General features: G+C 39.1%; 1 protein-coding gene across 3 annotated transcripts in view; it reads right to left on the bottom strand.

Moving 5' to 3' along the window:
• Positions 1 to 17161, bottom strand: part of NRK (Nik related kinase) — a 257667-nt gene that overhangs the window by 88480 nt on the left and 152026 nt on the right. For all 3 annotated transcript variants that reach the window (XM_056809266.1, XM_056809265.1, XM_056809267.1), the window contains exons 12-13: positions 15775 to 17161; positions 10734 to 10901 (exon numbers count right to left, since the gene is read on the bottom strand). In XM_056809266.1, coding sequence (XP_056665244.1) covers positions 10734 to 10901; positions 15775 to 17161 — 1555 coding nt within the window. The remainder of the gene's footprint in view (positions 1 to 10733; positions 10902 to 15774) is intronic.

Here is a 17161-nt window from a genome sequence, read left to right as displayed (position 1 = left end):
AAAACATGAAGATGTGAAATGGAACACCATGTGAGAGTTACAGTAAGATCAGAATAGATGCACCAAAGAGTTTATGGAGTAGTATATTGTATAAGAAGAGGCTGAAGTACCAACCAGAAGACTTTTTACTTGATCCTAGAGTGAAGAGAAATCCAGTTAGGTTTATAGAGTAAGGGGAAGGAAGTGACATGGACAAACCTGAATTTTCAGAAAATTATTTTGGCAGCTGAATGAAGGAATATTGAAGAGGGGAGAGATTTAGATCAGGGAAACCAATCAGTAGGCTAATTCTACAGAACAGAAATGAGGTGATATGGGCCAACATCAGAGTGGTGGCTGTGAAAGGAGAGAAGGGGAAACATGTCATGGAGTTAGAAATGGCAAGATTTGGCAAGTGAAAAGATATGGGAAATGAACATGTGAGAACTCAAGAATGACAATGTGACTGCACAGCTGTCTGAGCTATGAGTAGCATATATCTAACTTATGACAGCAGGGACCTGGGAGCTACATACCAGGTACTAAGAAGTATATCCAACTTATGACAGCAGGGAGCTGGGGGCTACATACCAGGTACTAAGAAGGCAAGGTTATATATCTAGTCAAATCTTCCAAAAGCATTCTTATAATCAGTGTTTTAGAATTATCACTCTAGAACAATTGTACGTGATAACTAGCAGGGGATCAGGTTTTCTTAGTAAGTCTCACAGATGACAAACACCAAAATGATTGCCAAGAGAGATATAATCACCATCTGGACTAAGGAGCAGCGATTTTCTTTTATCTGGGCTCTTTAGCTATGTCAGCACCATGGCCAGCAGTTTCCCTGGCACTTGAGATTCTGACTAACACATGGTATTATATTAAGTCTTGCTGCTCCTTTTCAAAAGTCTATTGATGGGGGGCAGCTGGGTGGCTCAGTGGATTGAGAGTCAGGACTAGAGATGGGAGGTCCTAGGTCCAAATCTGGACTCATACACTTCCCAGCTCTGTGACCCTGGGCACGTCACTTAACCCCCATTGCCTAGCCCTTACCACTCTTCTGTTTTGGAGCCAATACACAGTACTGACTCCAAGATGGAAGGTAAGGGTTTAAAAAAACTGTTGATGTCAGTTGCATCCTCCAAAAACAATAAAAGAAGCAACCTAGAGAAAAAAGTTCAGAGCACTTTAATGTGCCTTCTAGAGATGGAGGATTTTGAATTAACCATTTAACTGACTGGGAAAAGAAGAGAGAAATAAATAAGTGGAAAAATAACTAAATAAATAAATAAAAAAAAGAAAAAATAATTTAAATAAAATCCAAGAACTGGGGAAAGGGTAAGCAAACAGGAATGGAGAAGGGGAGAAACACTGTGGGAATAGATCAATATCAAAATAGTTTAAGATAAACTAATCATAGAGACAAAGTACTAACTTTAAGAGGAAGGGGATTTCAAAAAAGCAATATTAATGAAACAAATGAAGAACACAATCATACGACATGACTTCAAATATAAATGGATGAAGCTATCCAATAAAATGAAAAAGTGACAATGAATAAAGGAAAAAATACTTCAACAATGTATCACACACAACTATAAAAATAAAGACATAAAGAATAAAAATGACTGCCACATAGACTAAAGTCCACCTGCTTAGTGATAGGAAATGACCATTATAGGTCCTAGGAAAATGTTGATAAGCAAGTTTATGTTAATTATCACAATGTTGTATAATATGAACATATCCACTCCACCCTGACAATGAATTTGTTTTGCACACCTATGATCAGAGACCTAAGTGAATTTTAACAGCTAGAACCAAACAGGAGACATTTTCTTTTATTAGATTCAATAAGTGATGTGTGATCCTAGGACTCAGGAGTAACAGGAAGAAACTAGAAGTAGGGAGGTTATAGTGTATCCTTGTTGACTATAGGTCCCACTCAGAGAGGAAAATGTAGAAGGCTATACCACTGAACTGGGTAAATTTTATTACATATAATTCAGATATCTTAGAAGCAGGGAAAGAAGAAGAAGCCTGAAGATGGGAGTGTAAGGATGGTGGAAGAGAAAGTCCAAAAATGTGACCTCCAGCGATCCCAGCAGTTTGCAAAATTCTACTTAGTTTTTATCCTTTCCCTGGATCTCAATTTTTATATACATGGTGACATATTCCAATGGTCTAAATCAGAGGTGTCAAACTTGTAGCATTCAAAATTCCCCAATGTGGCCAGAACCAGATTAACATATAATTGATAAATGTTTAACAAAATAAAAAAAAATACAATACAACATAGATAATGTTAATTTGTCGTTTTCTAAGACAATATGTGGCCTTCAGAGATTTCTTTCTACTTGAGTTTGATATCAATGATCGAGACCAGTTGTTGACAAACTATAGTCATCCAACCTTCAGCCTGTTTCAGCTGTAGCCCATGACATTTTTTCAAATAATTTTATTGTAAAGCTCACAGGTCTTCCTAAAACAGGCAGCTGGTGGATTTGACCCTTGGGCTATAGTTTGTCAACCTCAGTGATTACCTGCTCATCTATGCCTACTCATCTATGCCTTCCCATCAGTCTTTCCTAGGTGGCTCATCCAATATGCCAAAGACCTGTAGTGCAGTGGACAGAGAACTGGCTCTGGAGTCAAAAGACCTGTGTTTAAATTTTGCCTGTGATGTTAACGATCAGTGTAACTCTACTTTTCCTCCCTCTGTCTCAGTTTCTTCCTCTGGTAATCATGGAATTGGATGAGATGACTTCTGAGGTCCCTTTTGGCTTTGACATCTGGGATCCTTTAGCCATTCTGTGGATAGATTTATGCATGAACAAAATTTTGCAATTTCATGGATATTTTTATATATGGATATTTATAAAATATAGGCCCCAAACCACGATGGATAATTACCCTTACACTTTGCTAGTCATTTCTCCTCAGGCTATCATAGTAAAAGGGCTGAGTAGACTAGATTGAACTATGTTTTCCCTTTCAAACATAACAAAAGCTTCAAAGAGTCCAACCAGTTTCATCTCATTGATACTGATTCATTCAGAGATTTAAGAGAGAGCATACTTGCATCCCTGCCTCCACCTGCTTTGCAGACAATTTGCTTATAAAGTCATAGGCAGTGTTTTAAACATAAATCTTGGTTCCTAAATGAGAAAATTCAGAATTTTTCCCCAATTCTTTTTTTCAGTAATTGGATGCAGCAAATCTTTGTGAGACAAAGCATGTGCTCACCAATAGAGTATGCTTCAATCAGAATGAAATGTTTTCTTTTTTGTCAAGATCCATTGGTAAAATTAAATTCTTTTTTTTTGGATTGAATTGAAATTTTTTCTTTAATTAATTAATTTAGAATATTTTTTCCATGGTTACATGATTCATATTCTTTCCCTCTCCTCCTTCTCCCCCTTCCATAGCCAACAAACAATTCCATTGGGATTTACATGTGTCATTGATTGACCCATTTCCATATTATTTATATTTGCATTAGGGTGATCATTTAGAGTCTACATCCCCAATCATATCCCCATCAAACCATGTGATCAAGCAGTTGTTTTTCTTCTGTGTTTCTACTCCCACAGTTCTTTCTCTGGATGTGGATAATGTTCTTTCTCATATGTCCCTCATAATTGTCCTAGATCATTGCATTGCTGCTAGTAAGAAGTCTACTACATTCTACTGTAGCATAGTGTATTAGTTTGGTTCTGCTCCTTGCACTCTACGTCACTTCCTGGAGGTTGTTCCAGTTCACATGGAATAACTCCAGTTCATTTTTCCATTGAGCACAATAGTATTCCATCACCAACAGATACCACAATTTGTTCAGCCATTCTCCAATTGAAAGGCATCCCCTCATTTTCAAATTTTTTGCCACCACAAAGAACATGGCTATAAATATTTTTGTACAAGTCTTTTTCCTCATGTCTTTGGGTTATTAACACAATGGTGGTATGACTGGATCAAAAGGCAGACAGTCTTGTAAAGCCCTTTGGGCATAGATCATTGGTAAAATTAAAAAGTTTCTATACAAACAAAACCCAATTCATCCAAAATTAGAAGGGAAGAAACAAATTGGGGGGAAAAATCTTTATAACATAAACATCTGACAAAGCTCTAATTTCTCAATTATATAAAGAACTAAATCAATTGTATAAAAAAATCAAGCCATTCCCCAATTGATAAATGGGCAAGGGACATGAATAGGCAGTTTTCAGATAAATCAAAACTATCAAGAAGCACATGAAAAAGTGTTCTAAATCTCTTATTATTAGAGAAATGCAGATCAAAACAACTCTGAGGTACCACCTCACACCTCGCAGTTTGGCTAATATGACAGCAAAAGAAAGTAATAAATGTTGGAGGGGATGTGGCAAAATTGGGACATTAACACATTGCTGGTGGAGTTGTGAATTGATCCAACCATTCTGGAAGGCAATTTGGAAATATGCCCAAAGGGTGCTAAAAGACTGTCTGCCCTTTGATCCAGCCATAGCACTGCTGGGTTTGTATCCCAAAGAGATAATAAGGAAAAAGACTTGTACAAGAATATTCATAGCTGCCCTTTGTGGTGGCCAAAAATTGGAAAAAGAGGGGATGCCTTTCATTTGGGGAATGGCTGAACAAATTATGGTATGTGTTGGTGATGGAATACTATTGTGCTAAAAGGAATAATAAAGTGGAGGAATTCCATGGAGACTGGAACAACCTCTAGGAAGTGATACAGAACCAGAAAAACATTGTACACAGAGACTGATACACTGTGGTACAATCGAAGGTAATGACTCCATTAGTGTCAATGTAATGTTCCTGAACAATCTGCAGGGATCTAGGAGAAAAAACACTATCCACAAGCAGAGGACAAACTGTGGGAGTAAAATCACCGAGAAAAGGCAACTGCTTGAATACAGAGGTGGAGGGAATATGACTGAGGAGAGACTCTAAATGAACACTCTAATGCAAATACCAACAACATGGAAATGGGTTCGGATCAAGGACACATGTGAAACCCAGTGAAATCTCCCGTCGGCTATGGGGGTGGGGGGAGGAAAAGAAAATGATCTTTGTTTCCAATGAATAATATTTGAAAATGACCAAATAAAATAATGTTTAAAAGTAAAAAAAAAAAGAAAATATGTGTACAAAAATATGTATAGCCGTGCTCTTTGTGGTGGAAAAAAATTGGAAAATGAGGGGATGCCCTTCAATTGGGGAATGGCTAAATAAATTGTGGTATCTGTTGGTAATGGAATACTATTGTGCTCAAAGGAATAATGAACTGGAGGAATTCCAAGTGAACTGGAACAACCTCCAGGAAGTGATGCGGAGTGCAAGGGGCAGAACCAGTAGAACATTGTACAGAGAGTCTGATACACTGTGGCACAATCAAATATAATAGACTTCTCTACTAGCATCAGTGCAATGATCCCGGACAATTCTGAGGGACTCATGAGAAAGAGCACTATCCACATCCAGAGAAAGAACTGTGGGAGTAGAAACACAGAAGAAACACAACTCCTTGATCACATGGGTTGATGGGGATATGATCGGGGATATAGAGTCTAAATGATCACCCTAGTGCAAATATTAATAATATGGAACTAGGTCTTGAACAATGACACATGTAAAACACCAGAGGAATTGCTTGTTGGCTACAGGAGGAGGGGAGAGAGGAGGGGAGGGAAAGAATACAAATCATGTAACTATGGAAAAATATTCTAAATTAATTAATTAATTAATTAGAATTAAAAAAGATTATTGCAAATAGGAATAATATGGAAATAGTTTTTGAACAATTATATATATAAATATATATATAATCTAGTGGAATTATTCATCAGCTCCAGGAGGGGGGAGGGAAGAGGAGCGGGAAAAATCATGAATCATGTAACTATGGAAAAATATTCTAAATACATTTAAAAAAGAAAATTAAAATTAAAAAAATAATTAAAAATTTTTAAAAAGATCTACTGGTTGTCTGAGCCCTGGGATTTAGGCTTGTCTATATTATTCTGGTATCATCCATCTTGGGTTCAGGTTATTTTTTTCAGCTGATGAACAAATCTATAATTTCTACAGTATGGCCCAATATGCCCAGTATGGCATTCAAATATTTGATAAAGAAAAGTACAACATAATAGATTTTTTAAAGTCTATGGCTTATGTTCTGAACACAAAGATGTGATCAATCCTGTTTACAGAAAAGTTTCTGGCTATAGGATGATGCTTTTTCCTAGGTCATGACTTGCCAAATCAGTTTGTATGTAGCATCATATATTTAGAGCTGGAAGAGAGCTGAAAGGTCATTGAACTCAACATCCTCTTTTTACAGAGAATGAAACTGAGGCTCAGAGAAGTGGAGTGATTTGCCCAAGTTCACACAGGTAGGAAGTGGTAAGAGCTAGATCTCAAACCTAAGGTCTCAGACTCCAAAGTAAGCTCTCTTTCCATTTCACCACACTACCTCTTGACATGCCAGGAAAAAGCTGGATGAGAAACAAAATAAGGCAGCTAATCATCCAGATGTTTTGGCAACCCCTTATCGTTAAACCTATCCAGATGTTTAGTCATCAAACATCTGGATCACCGCCTGCGTTTTTCACTTTTTATCCTGGTGTTTGGCATCAGAAAGTCCCAGCCTAAGTCTCTTTATTTATGTTCAGGGATTTGATTTCTCAGAAAATTGTTGACCCTGGGAAGTAGATGCAAAAAAGAATATAAAGGCAGAGATGTTATGTGATGAACTCAACTAGTTACAAAATTCCCAGAAAAGATTACAGATAGAAGCAAGAAAGGTAATCCCTATTTTGGACAGGCAATATTTTGTTTTAGAAATTACACACACACACACACACACACACACACACACACACCAATGAACACACTGGACATATGAACAGAGGCCTTTGACATTTTCATTTTCTTTCCAGTCCTAATTCATCCTCTCTGAGAAATAGTGAAAAGCCTAAAAAAACAAACATAACAACCAATGTATGGAAAACACAAGTGACTCTGAACCAAGCAGGCATAGTTGACCTCCTAGCCAAGTGATCAAATCTGGGAGATCTGGCCATTTACTCTCAAGCAGTATGAGATGACTGTCACCACTAGGCATTATTATATGAGACCAAAAGCAAACATATCATTGAACAAGGAAGATAAGAGAGACCTCCTTTGGTAAAACAAACTTTTCTGCCAGCAACTGGAATTTATAGAACAATAATCACTATTTACTTTAAAGGCCTCTTTTCGTTTCACTGGGCAAGTGTGTAATGGAGATCTGCCAATCAAGGGCTTTAAAACAATAGTGACTAAGAAAGAGAAGGCAATGACCTGAGACCTTGATGTTGATCAATAATGATAAGATGAAAGCAAGGCTTCTGACACATTATTGACATGGGACATGCACATGAGGGTGGAAGGATGTGCATACAGACTACACAGAATACACATATACTCTCAGCTGGTGCAATGCCCTTATGATATGTTTGACAAATGGCTATTTAAGATTTGGAGTTCAGACTATAACCATGCTATATTCCCTGCACAAAACTAGATCCTATCATTGACATCATGTTCTAATTGATTAGGCTAATAGAATTTTGAATTTTTTTACATCTTATTTTGTTTCCATGCTATTGAGTTCAACTTTCTGCCTCTGACCACTCAAGCATCCTACCCAGGACTCTGAGATTACAATTGCTGCAAGTTCACCATATCTAGATGCCCTCAGACCAACCACACTGTATTATGGCTATCTCTTCCAGATATCTACCTCTTCCCTGTGCAGATCAAATCTATCCATTTCTTATCTCTGTGATGTTTTTGGCCACTAGTCCCTATATGAGTTACCTTCCCTTATTAAGATGCAAGGGGTTTCCTTGCTTTTTTTATTTGTAACCCTAGCACCCAGCACAGTGCCTGGTACCACATAGTAAAAATTTAATAAATGCTCTCTCTCTCTCTCTCTCTCTCTCTCTCTCTCTCTCTCTCTCTCTCTCTCTCTCTCTCTCTCTCTCTCTCTCTCTCTCTCCCTCTCTCTCCCTCTCCATCTCTCTCCGTCTCTCTCTCTGTCTCTCTCTCTCTCTCTCTCTGTCTCTCTCTGTCTCTCTCTCCCTCTCCGTCTCTCTCTCTCTCTCTCTCTCTCTCTCTCTCTCTCTCTCTCTCTCTCTCTCTCTCTCTCTCTCTCTCTCCCTCTCCCTCTCCGTCTCTCTCTCTCTCTCTCTCTCTCTCTCTCTCTCTCTCTCTCTCTCTCTCTCTCTCTCTCTCTCTCTCTCTCTCTCTCTCCCTCTCCGTCTCTCTCTCTCTCTCTCTCTCTCTCTCTCTCTCTCTCTCTCTCTCTCTCTCTCTCTCTCTCTCTCTCTCTCTCTCTCCGTCTCTCTCTCTCTCTCCGTCTCTCTCTCTCTCTCCCCCTCTTTCCTCACTTCCTTCCCTCTTTCCTCACTTCCTTCCCTCTTTCCTCCATCCCTTTCTTCTTTTCATAAGCTTATTATCTCAGACAAGAAAGGAACATAATGGGGAAAGGTTGTGACCCAAACCCTACAACACTTGTCCTCAATGAGTGTAGCATGAAACCCTACTCTACAATCTGAACCTTCAACATTACTTAACTTTTGCCCCTAACTATTCCTTCAAATTTGGCATAGGTAAGGTCACAATAGCAGCTCTATCAGAGAAGACATAAAGCTCCCTCCTCTGTTTAGCGTCCTGGGGTAGAGGAGAGGAAGGAGAAGCAGAGGAATTTTAAGCCTGGAGTAATGAGTCTGAAATCCCAGCTTCCTTAGGAACTCTTCTGTTTCCAATTTAAGTGTATCATGTTTCAGTGTGTCATGATTCCTTACAACAATGAATACTATGCCAAAAGCAAAAAACATTTGAGAACCACTATGAATTGGGCACCCCAGGAGCACAGTAGCCATCTAGAGAAGACTGAAGAGAGAAATGTATTGTAGCTGTGTTCTTAGTCTTCTAAAAAGTAAAAACCAAGCTCATTTATTTTAAAAAGTCATTAAAAACACAGGAATAAATGAAAATGTCCTTAATATGATTATTATAAAAATGAAAGCTAACCTTATGTATAATGAATAAGCACTAGAAACTTTTCCAGTAAAATCAGAGGTAAAGCAAGAATATCTGTTGGTATTGCTATTATTTGATTTAATTCTAGAAAGGCTAGCAGTAGTAGCAACTAGACAAGAAAAAGAAATTGAAGAAATAAGCATATGTAAAATGATCTCTACTTACAAATTATATGATTAAAAATTTATGGAGCAAGTGTCATTTTTATTATATTGGCATCACTCAACCATGAACAATAAATATCTCAAATTATTTATCTTCCATTATTTCTAAAAATAATGTTTTATAACTGTATTTAGATAAGTCCTAAGTATATTCTGATAAGCTAACTCCTAGATATTTTACACATGTTTTAGTTACTTTGAATGGAATTTATTTTTCTCCTTCTGCTGGTTTTCATTAGTAATATTCAAAAATATTGATGATTTTTGAGTTTATTTTGTAATCAGTAGCTTTACTAAAGTTGTGAAACGTAAAACAATTGCTTTCCTCTCACACCCATCATACTGGCTAAGATGGCAAAAGTTAAATGTTGAAGGGTTTGGAAAAGATAGGTACATTAATATACTATCACTAAAACTGTAGAATAGTCCAACTATTTTGGAAAACAATTTTGAATCCCATTAAAATGTCACTAAGTGAATTGAGAGTCAGGCTAAAGATGGGAGGTCTTGGTTTAAATGTGTCCTCAGACACTTCCTACCTATGTGACCTTACCTAGCCCTCACCATTCTTTTGCCTGATTGTAAGATGGAAGTTAAGAATTTCTTTAAAAGTCACCAAACAGCACAACCCCTATAATTCAGCAATATTTTTACTAGGTATATAACTAAAAGATCATAGACAAATGGAAGGACCTCATATATGCAAAAATACTTCTATCAAGCGATAGCAAAGATTTGTAAACAAAGTGAGTACCTATTGGTTGGAGAATATATAAACAAATTGAGGTTTGTCTTTTTTTCAACAGAAAGGTAAAAGAACATAGATATAGAATGAGGAATATACTATCAGATGTATTGATTTATTTTGGGTAGCTGTACTTTGTTATAAGGAAGGTTCTATGAGGGAGTGAATTAGGAGTCATTGAAAAGTGACAGCTATAGTAAAAAGAGTTTTGATAAGACAGTTTTAAAAAGTGAAAGCCAAGGATTAAGAGCCCACTCCCTACCCCAGCTTCAAGAGGAAATCTGTAAAGGATAATTTCTAAGATTCAGGAAAACAACTGAACCAGGGGGAGCTAGTCACGGTTATGAAAATGCTAAACAGAAGAAAAGACCCTTATAACTTTTTCTGAAATGAAAAAAGTGAATCAGGAGCCTGGAGAACACATGTGAGGTTTTAAAATAACTACAGAATTAGGGGACTCAAAAATGATGCTTGCTTGGTTCATCATGGACTCTCTTTGTACTGTGAACCATAGAAAGAGTGCTCCTGAGTTCTATGGCTGTGCCCTAGAGTGGGCCCATGGTGAAGTAGATCAAACCCAGTAGGTGGGAGCCCTGGACTCTATGTCTCAGGGAAAACACATGTGGCTATTGGCTTTTCTAGAAGAAGTTCAGGGGTTATTACAGGAGATGATGTATGGATAAATGGTTGCATTGCTTTATCTACATACTTTCCTTGTTGGGAAAGTTGTACCATGTCACCTAAAGCAAGTTTACCTCTTTCTTTGTACTGCTTGGAGAGGTATCTGGACTCTCTTTCAATGCCTTCGGAGACTCTTTGTTCAGTGGTGGCTTGTGATCATATTGTAGAAATAACAGCTGAGTTTGATCTTTAGGAAGGGTTCGATGAGATTTTTTAACATTTGGAGCATCCTCTGGTTTTCGCTTTAAAAAAAAAGTTAAAATTAATATGTTGAATTAACATTTCAAAGGCAAATTCCTCTACCCATAGAGGTAATGTATTTCAATCCTCTAAATACTTTCCAACTATGAAAAATTGTTCTCTCTGTTACTCAAAGACCCCAACTTCCTGTGCTGTTTAGTGAGCTTTCATGTTATTCCTCAGCTTGGTTTTTTCGCTATATCAAGAGCTCTCTAAGATTGTGTTACAAAAATTTTCTACTTTCTCCTAAACCAGAGACTTAAATAAATGTAGATATTTGGGAGAACTTCTATTTGTTCATCCAAATTAGGCAATGCCTGCCTTTTTGATACAAAGAACTTGAAGATCAGCTCTGAGAAACTAGATTGGAATGACCTTTTGCATTGATTGAAAAATGGTAGGGGGAAGAGGGAAGGGAAGAAAGGCTGTACTATGACCAGAGATTCAACTTGGTGGCGTGATCACAAATCCCTACTTTGGGTATCTCCCTCGGCTATACTCCGTGCTCCTCTGACCATGATGACACTTCCTTGCTTGAGAAATGACTAATGGCCACCAGTTTTTTCTGACCAACTTTCTGCTCATCCTAGGCACAGACCAAATGGATAATCTGAAATCTGAAGACCTGGTTTTGAGATCTGGCTTTGCCCTTTCCCAAGCAGGGTGGTTTTGGACAAATCACCTCTCTAAATTTTTTTCCCATTCATAAATATAAAAAATAATGCTTGTGGTACCTCCTAATGCTGAGGAAGGTCTTAATTTTCTACTATTCCATACTTGGGTGGCTTCTTATTTCTGACTCATGCTGACTACATGACTCTGGGCAAGTCACTCAACCTCTCAGTGCCCCAGGCAGCCCTCAAACCCTAAGTTGCAGAGAAGATCCAGGCCTTCCTATTTAGAACCCCCCTACATGGCCTAAAACCAGGGCTCTTAACATTTTTTTGGGTTATGAGCTCTTCTGTAGTCTGGAGAATTCCACAGACTCTTTCTCAGAATAATATTAAAAAACATAAAATAAAATACCTAAGATTTTCTAAGATTAGAAAATGCAGGGGGCAGCTGGGTAGCTCAGTGAATTGAGAGCCAGGCCTAGAGATGGGAGGTCCTAGGTTCAAATCCGGCCTCAGACACTTCCCAGCTGTGTGACCCTGGGCAATTCACTTGACCCCCATTGCCTATACCACTCTTCTGCCTTGGAGCCAGTACAGAGGTTCTCAACCTCTCAATTTGTAGCAATGAGAGTACATAATGCATACCAGGTATTTACATTCCGAATCATAACTGTAGCAAAATTACAGTTTTGAAGTAGCCACCAAAATAATTTTTTGGTTTAGGGTCACTGCAACATGATGAACTGTATTGCGGGGTCACGGCATTAGAAAGGTTGAGAACCACTGCAGTACACAGTATTGACTCCAAGATGGAAGGTAAGGGTTTAAAAAAAATAGAAAATGCATTAATTGTATTGAAATACAGTTGTCACAATAAAAATCGAAAAAACAAATCATCAAGTTCGTTAACCCCTGGTTAAGAACCCCAGTTCTAGAAGTCTGCTTTAAGATAAAATCACCAGATATCAAAAACCATATAGGACTGAACCAAAAATTGACTTTCTTTGGCTATTGTGAAGATCAAATGAGATTAAGTAAATTGATTTATTACCAAAAGGGGCTATCAAAATATCAGCTAGCTGAGCTCCTTTCTACTTTGCCACTGCCAGAGGTAATTATCAGTTGGAACTTCAATTTTAAGATTTTCCATCCAGACAATAGTCTTCCCAGAATTTATTGGTTTATTTGGATCCATTATATCCACTTTACTAAGTACAACTCCATTTATTTCTAGAGCACACAATCTGGATAGAGCATCTCCAGTTTCAACTGGTGCTATTTTGTGGGTGATGCTTTTGTAGTTTCCTGTATCCTATATGTCTTGTGGTTTGTTGGTGGCTGCTGGAAAGTACTGACTGGCCCATGAAGTCTCAGCAGGATGCCTGCCTTTTTAATGCCCCAAAGAAATGGAGCAAATGTTATAGGAACACAAAAGTTAGCTTCTACAAATCAAAAAGGCAGCAAGATTATGTAGTAGACAAAGGATTTGACTTAGGGTCAGGAAGATCTGAGGTTGAACACTGTTCCTGACCCTTACTAGCTAGCTGGCTGATGCTGGCCAAATCATTTCACCTCAGTTTCTTCTTCTGTAAAAAGAGAAGATTGGACTCCATAGCCTCTGGAGTTTCTTCTAGCTCTAGATCTAGGATCCTATGTGGAAAAAGGGATGAGTCACTTCTTCCTGGGCCTCAGTTTCTTCCTCTATAAAATGAAGGGGTCAGACTTGATGCCCTTGATAAGCCTTTCTAGCTTAAAGTCTAAGTTACTATATGTGATATATGTGACCCTGAGGCAATCACTTCCTATCCCTGGGTCTCATTTTCCTTGGAGGTTGAATCAGATAATCCCTAGGATTGATCACTTCCTATCCTAGAGTTATGATCTTCTGTGTAACCCTGGTTAAGCCACTTCCCTTCTTCTGGGTCTCAATTTCCTTATTTATACAAGTGAGGTTGTTGGACTAAATGACCTCTAAGGTCTCTTCAGGTTTTAAATTCCAGACTATACCAAATCAAGGCCAAATTAGTAATGAAATCAAGTAAAATTCTGAATAACTAGAACTCCCCTGAAAACATCACCAGTGTCTGACGTCTCTGATTACATGGAATTGATTTCTGAATTGAATTTTGAAGGGAAACTAGCCAACAAGGGAAACAAACAGAGTACTAGCTCACATCAGGGATTTCATCAAAGTATGTCTTTCAAGGAATGGAGTGGGCTGGGAACTGGTTCGGGCCAATAGCTACCAATATCGTATAATCATCAGTGATGTTTGGAGTTATGAGTCTGAGGTCCTGCAAAAAAAACTCCATCAGCAAAGGTTTGTTTATGGTCAACAAACTTGATTTCTTGAAATGTTGATGTACACTAGACTTAGGGAAGCAGAATATGGGATTCGATTTTTTAAAAAATATTTTCAACAAGAAGGTAAAACAGATATTTAGGGGCTTACCCCTTAGTTATGTAGGAAATTCCATTACCCAGAATCTAGCACCCCTTGTTGCCTAGTACTCCAATTAAGCTAAATTTTGTTGTACATGGAATAACAGAAATAATTAATTTATATGTATACATTCAACCAGGACCATGAAACATATTCTTTTAACCCGGGTGTTCTGGTTATGTAGGATACATCCATGCAGTCATTTGAATAAAACATAGCTTTAAAAGCTCTCCTCAAGCTCTCTATTCATGGTCTCCATCTTTCCATCTCTTCTGGGCCTCATTCCATTTAAACCTCCTTTTCCTTCGAACTACAAACTCTAGTCCATCCTCCTGCTCTGGCCTCATTTTGTTCTCTTCAGTCTGGACCCTATAGTTGACCCGTTTAATTATAAACTAGACTAGGGATTGTGGCCCCACTGGGTATGCTGTGAACAAGACTATATTCAGCCACGGGTTTGGCTTTATTTCTCATTGTTTCTCATTGGCCTACTTATAGAGCAATGCCAGTACAGGGCCCCTGTGATAAGAATACTGGTCAGATTCTGGGTTGCTCAGCATATCTGCATGACAAGTTTCTGAGCTCCCTAGAGTCTCTCTAAGAGAAGAGGGAATGTCTGAAAAAGTATAAGAAAATCTCGAACAAGAGATGTGAATGATGATAATATGGCTATTCATAATAGGTATGTGACATCTGCTTGTTAAACAAGTCTGAAATAAACTGCCTGGGATTAAAACTCCCAACACTTACCTACTCTAACTCTTTTGAGTACACTCCACTTCTCATAGATTATAGCTGTTGCCATTGGTTATCAATGTGATATGATATAGCCAGAAAAGGTAAAGTGAACTTAGGCAACATTCAGAAAGGCACAATGACTAGGACTAAAGAGAAGAAACTCCCACTGTGCTGTATGCTATTGTGCTGTATGCTCTTGGCCTGGTCAGACTAGTGTACTAGTCTTTTCGTTTTGGGTACTACATTGTAGGAAGGATACCAACAAATTGGAGAGTGTCCACAAGAGGGCAACCAAAAATGGGAAAGAGATTCAAAATCATACAGTATGAGGATGGGGTGAAGGAATTTGGATGCTTGGCCTAGAGATGAGAACATAGGATATTTTTTGCATTTAATATGTGGTATCTGTCTTGAATAGCTTTCTAACAATAAGAGCGATCTAAAGATAGAATAAAATAAATTTCTAGAGGGTTTGGTGAAAAATCCAATTAAGCAAAGTCTTCCTTAGGTTATTTAATGATGAAGCTAGAAGGAACACAACAAATAAAAGAATGGAAAAGATCTGTAAAACATTTTCTCACAAACTCTTTTTCCCTATCACATTTGTACTCTACTGTTATAGTCTTAAATAAGCTATATGAGTAAATAAGAAATGGCTCCAAAGAAGAAAAAATGGAAAGAACAGCTTTGGTAGAATAAGTATATACACAAAAGTGGTCTGTATTAGATATGATAGGAAATTTTTATCTAAAAGAGGGAAAGATACCAAAGCCTGAGGTGGGGAGGGGTTATATCTTAATGTCAGTAAAAAAATCAATTAAGAAAACAATGAATATCTTCAAATACATATGTATGCTTTTTCATCTCTACAAAATTTTTATGAGGATAATATATTTAGGCATTTGGGCATCCGGATTTGACATTAGAAACTGATCAACTAATTCTTACATCCTCAGTTTTCTCTTGCTCCTTGCATTTCTGCCACTTGGTCAGGACTACATCCTGATCTTTGAGCTGCTGCTGCTGCTTTGGTTGCAGTTGTGTCTGGTAAAGAATAGGCTGCTCTGAGTGCTGCTTTACCTGATGCTGAGCCACCTGCTGTGGTTGCTGTGCCTGGTGATATGGTGATAAGTGATGAGGTGGCTGCTTCATCTGGCGATGTCCTGCCTGCTGAGCTGGTTGCTTTGCCTGGTGATAGACTGGCAGCTGTAGAGACTGCTGTGCTGGATGGTGTACCTGGTGATGGGCTGGCATCTTTGGTGGCTGCTGTGGCTGGTAATGGTGTAGCACCCTTAGTGGTGGCTGTGCCTGGTGATAGGATGGCAGCTGTGCCTGGTAATGGGCTGACACCTTTAGTGGCTGCTGTGGCTGGAGATAGACCACTTGCTTTGGTGGCAATTGCATCTGGTGATGGACCACCTGCTTAGGCATCCTTTGCTGGTGATGGACCGTTTGCCTTGGCAGTTTCTGTAGCAGGTGATGGGCCATCTGCTTAGGCAGCCTATGCACATGATGATGATGATGGGATACTGGCTTTGGTGGCAGGTTCACCCAGTGATGGTCTGGATACTCTTGTGGCCGCTGGATCGGTTTTGGCAGCTTCTGTTCCTGCTTTGGCAGCTGCAGTTCCTGCTTTGGTGGCTGCAGGTCCTGCTTTGGAGTCTGCTGTTCCTGCTTTGGCAGCTGCTGTTCCTGCTTTGGCAGCTGCAGTTCCTGCTTTGGCGGCTCCTGTTCCTGCTCTGGCGGCTGCAGTTCCTGCCTTGGCGGCTGCAGTTCCTGCCTTGGCGGCTGCAGTTCCTGCCTTGGCGGCTGCAGTTCCTGCTTTGGCGGCTGCTGTTCCTGCTTTGGCGGCTGCTGTTCCTGCTTTGGCGGCTGCTGTTCCTGCTTTGGCGGTTGCTGTTCCTGTTTTGGTGGCTGCAATTCCTGCTTTGGTGGCAGCTGCAGTTCCTGCTTTGGTGGCTGCTGCTCCTGTTTTGGTGGCTGATGTTCCTGTTTTGCAGGTTGCTGGTCCTGGTTATGTTCTGGTTGCTGCAGTAATTGCAGCTTTGGCAGTACCTGAGGTTGCTGCTGTGGGGCCTGTTTCTTATGCTGTAGATTTTGGTCTTCCTGTTGTAGATCTTGCTGCTCTTGCTGCTGATTTTGCTCCTCCTTCTGCAGATTTTGCTTCTCCTTCTGCAGATTTTGCTGCTCTTGCTGCTGATTTTGCTCCTCCCTCTGCAGATTTTGCTGCTCTTGCTGCTGATTTTGCTCCTCCCTCTGCAGATTTTGCTGCTCCTGCTGCCGATTTTGTTCCTCCCTCTGCAGATTTTGTTGCTTCTGCTCCAACTGTTGCCATAGCAATTGCTGCTGCTGCTGCTGTTGTCGTCTCAGTTGCTGCTGCTTCAAAACTGGGTTTTTCTTGTTTTCCTGCTGCAGTCTGAGAAACTCTCTTCGGAGGGTGGATTCACCAGGAAGGTTAACTATGGAG

This window comes from Monodelphis domestica, chromosome X (genome assembly GCF_027887165.1).
Source record: "Monodelphis domestica isolate mMonDom1 chromosome X, mMonDom1.pri, whole genome shotgun sequence".
NCBI lineage: Eukaryota > Metazoa > Chordata > Mammalia > Didelphimorphia > Didelphidae > Monodelphis > Monodelphis domestica.
Note: the sequence above shows the minus strand (reverse complement) of the source record. Positions and strands in the feature narration are given on the sequence as shown.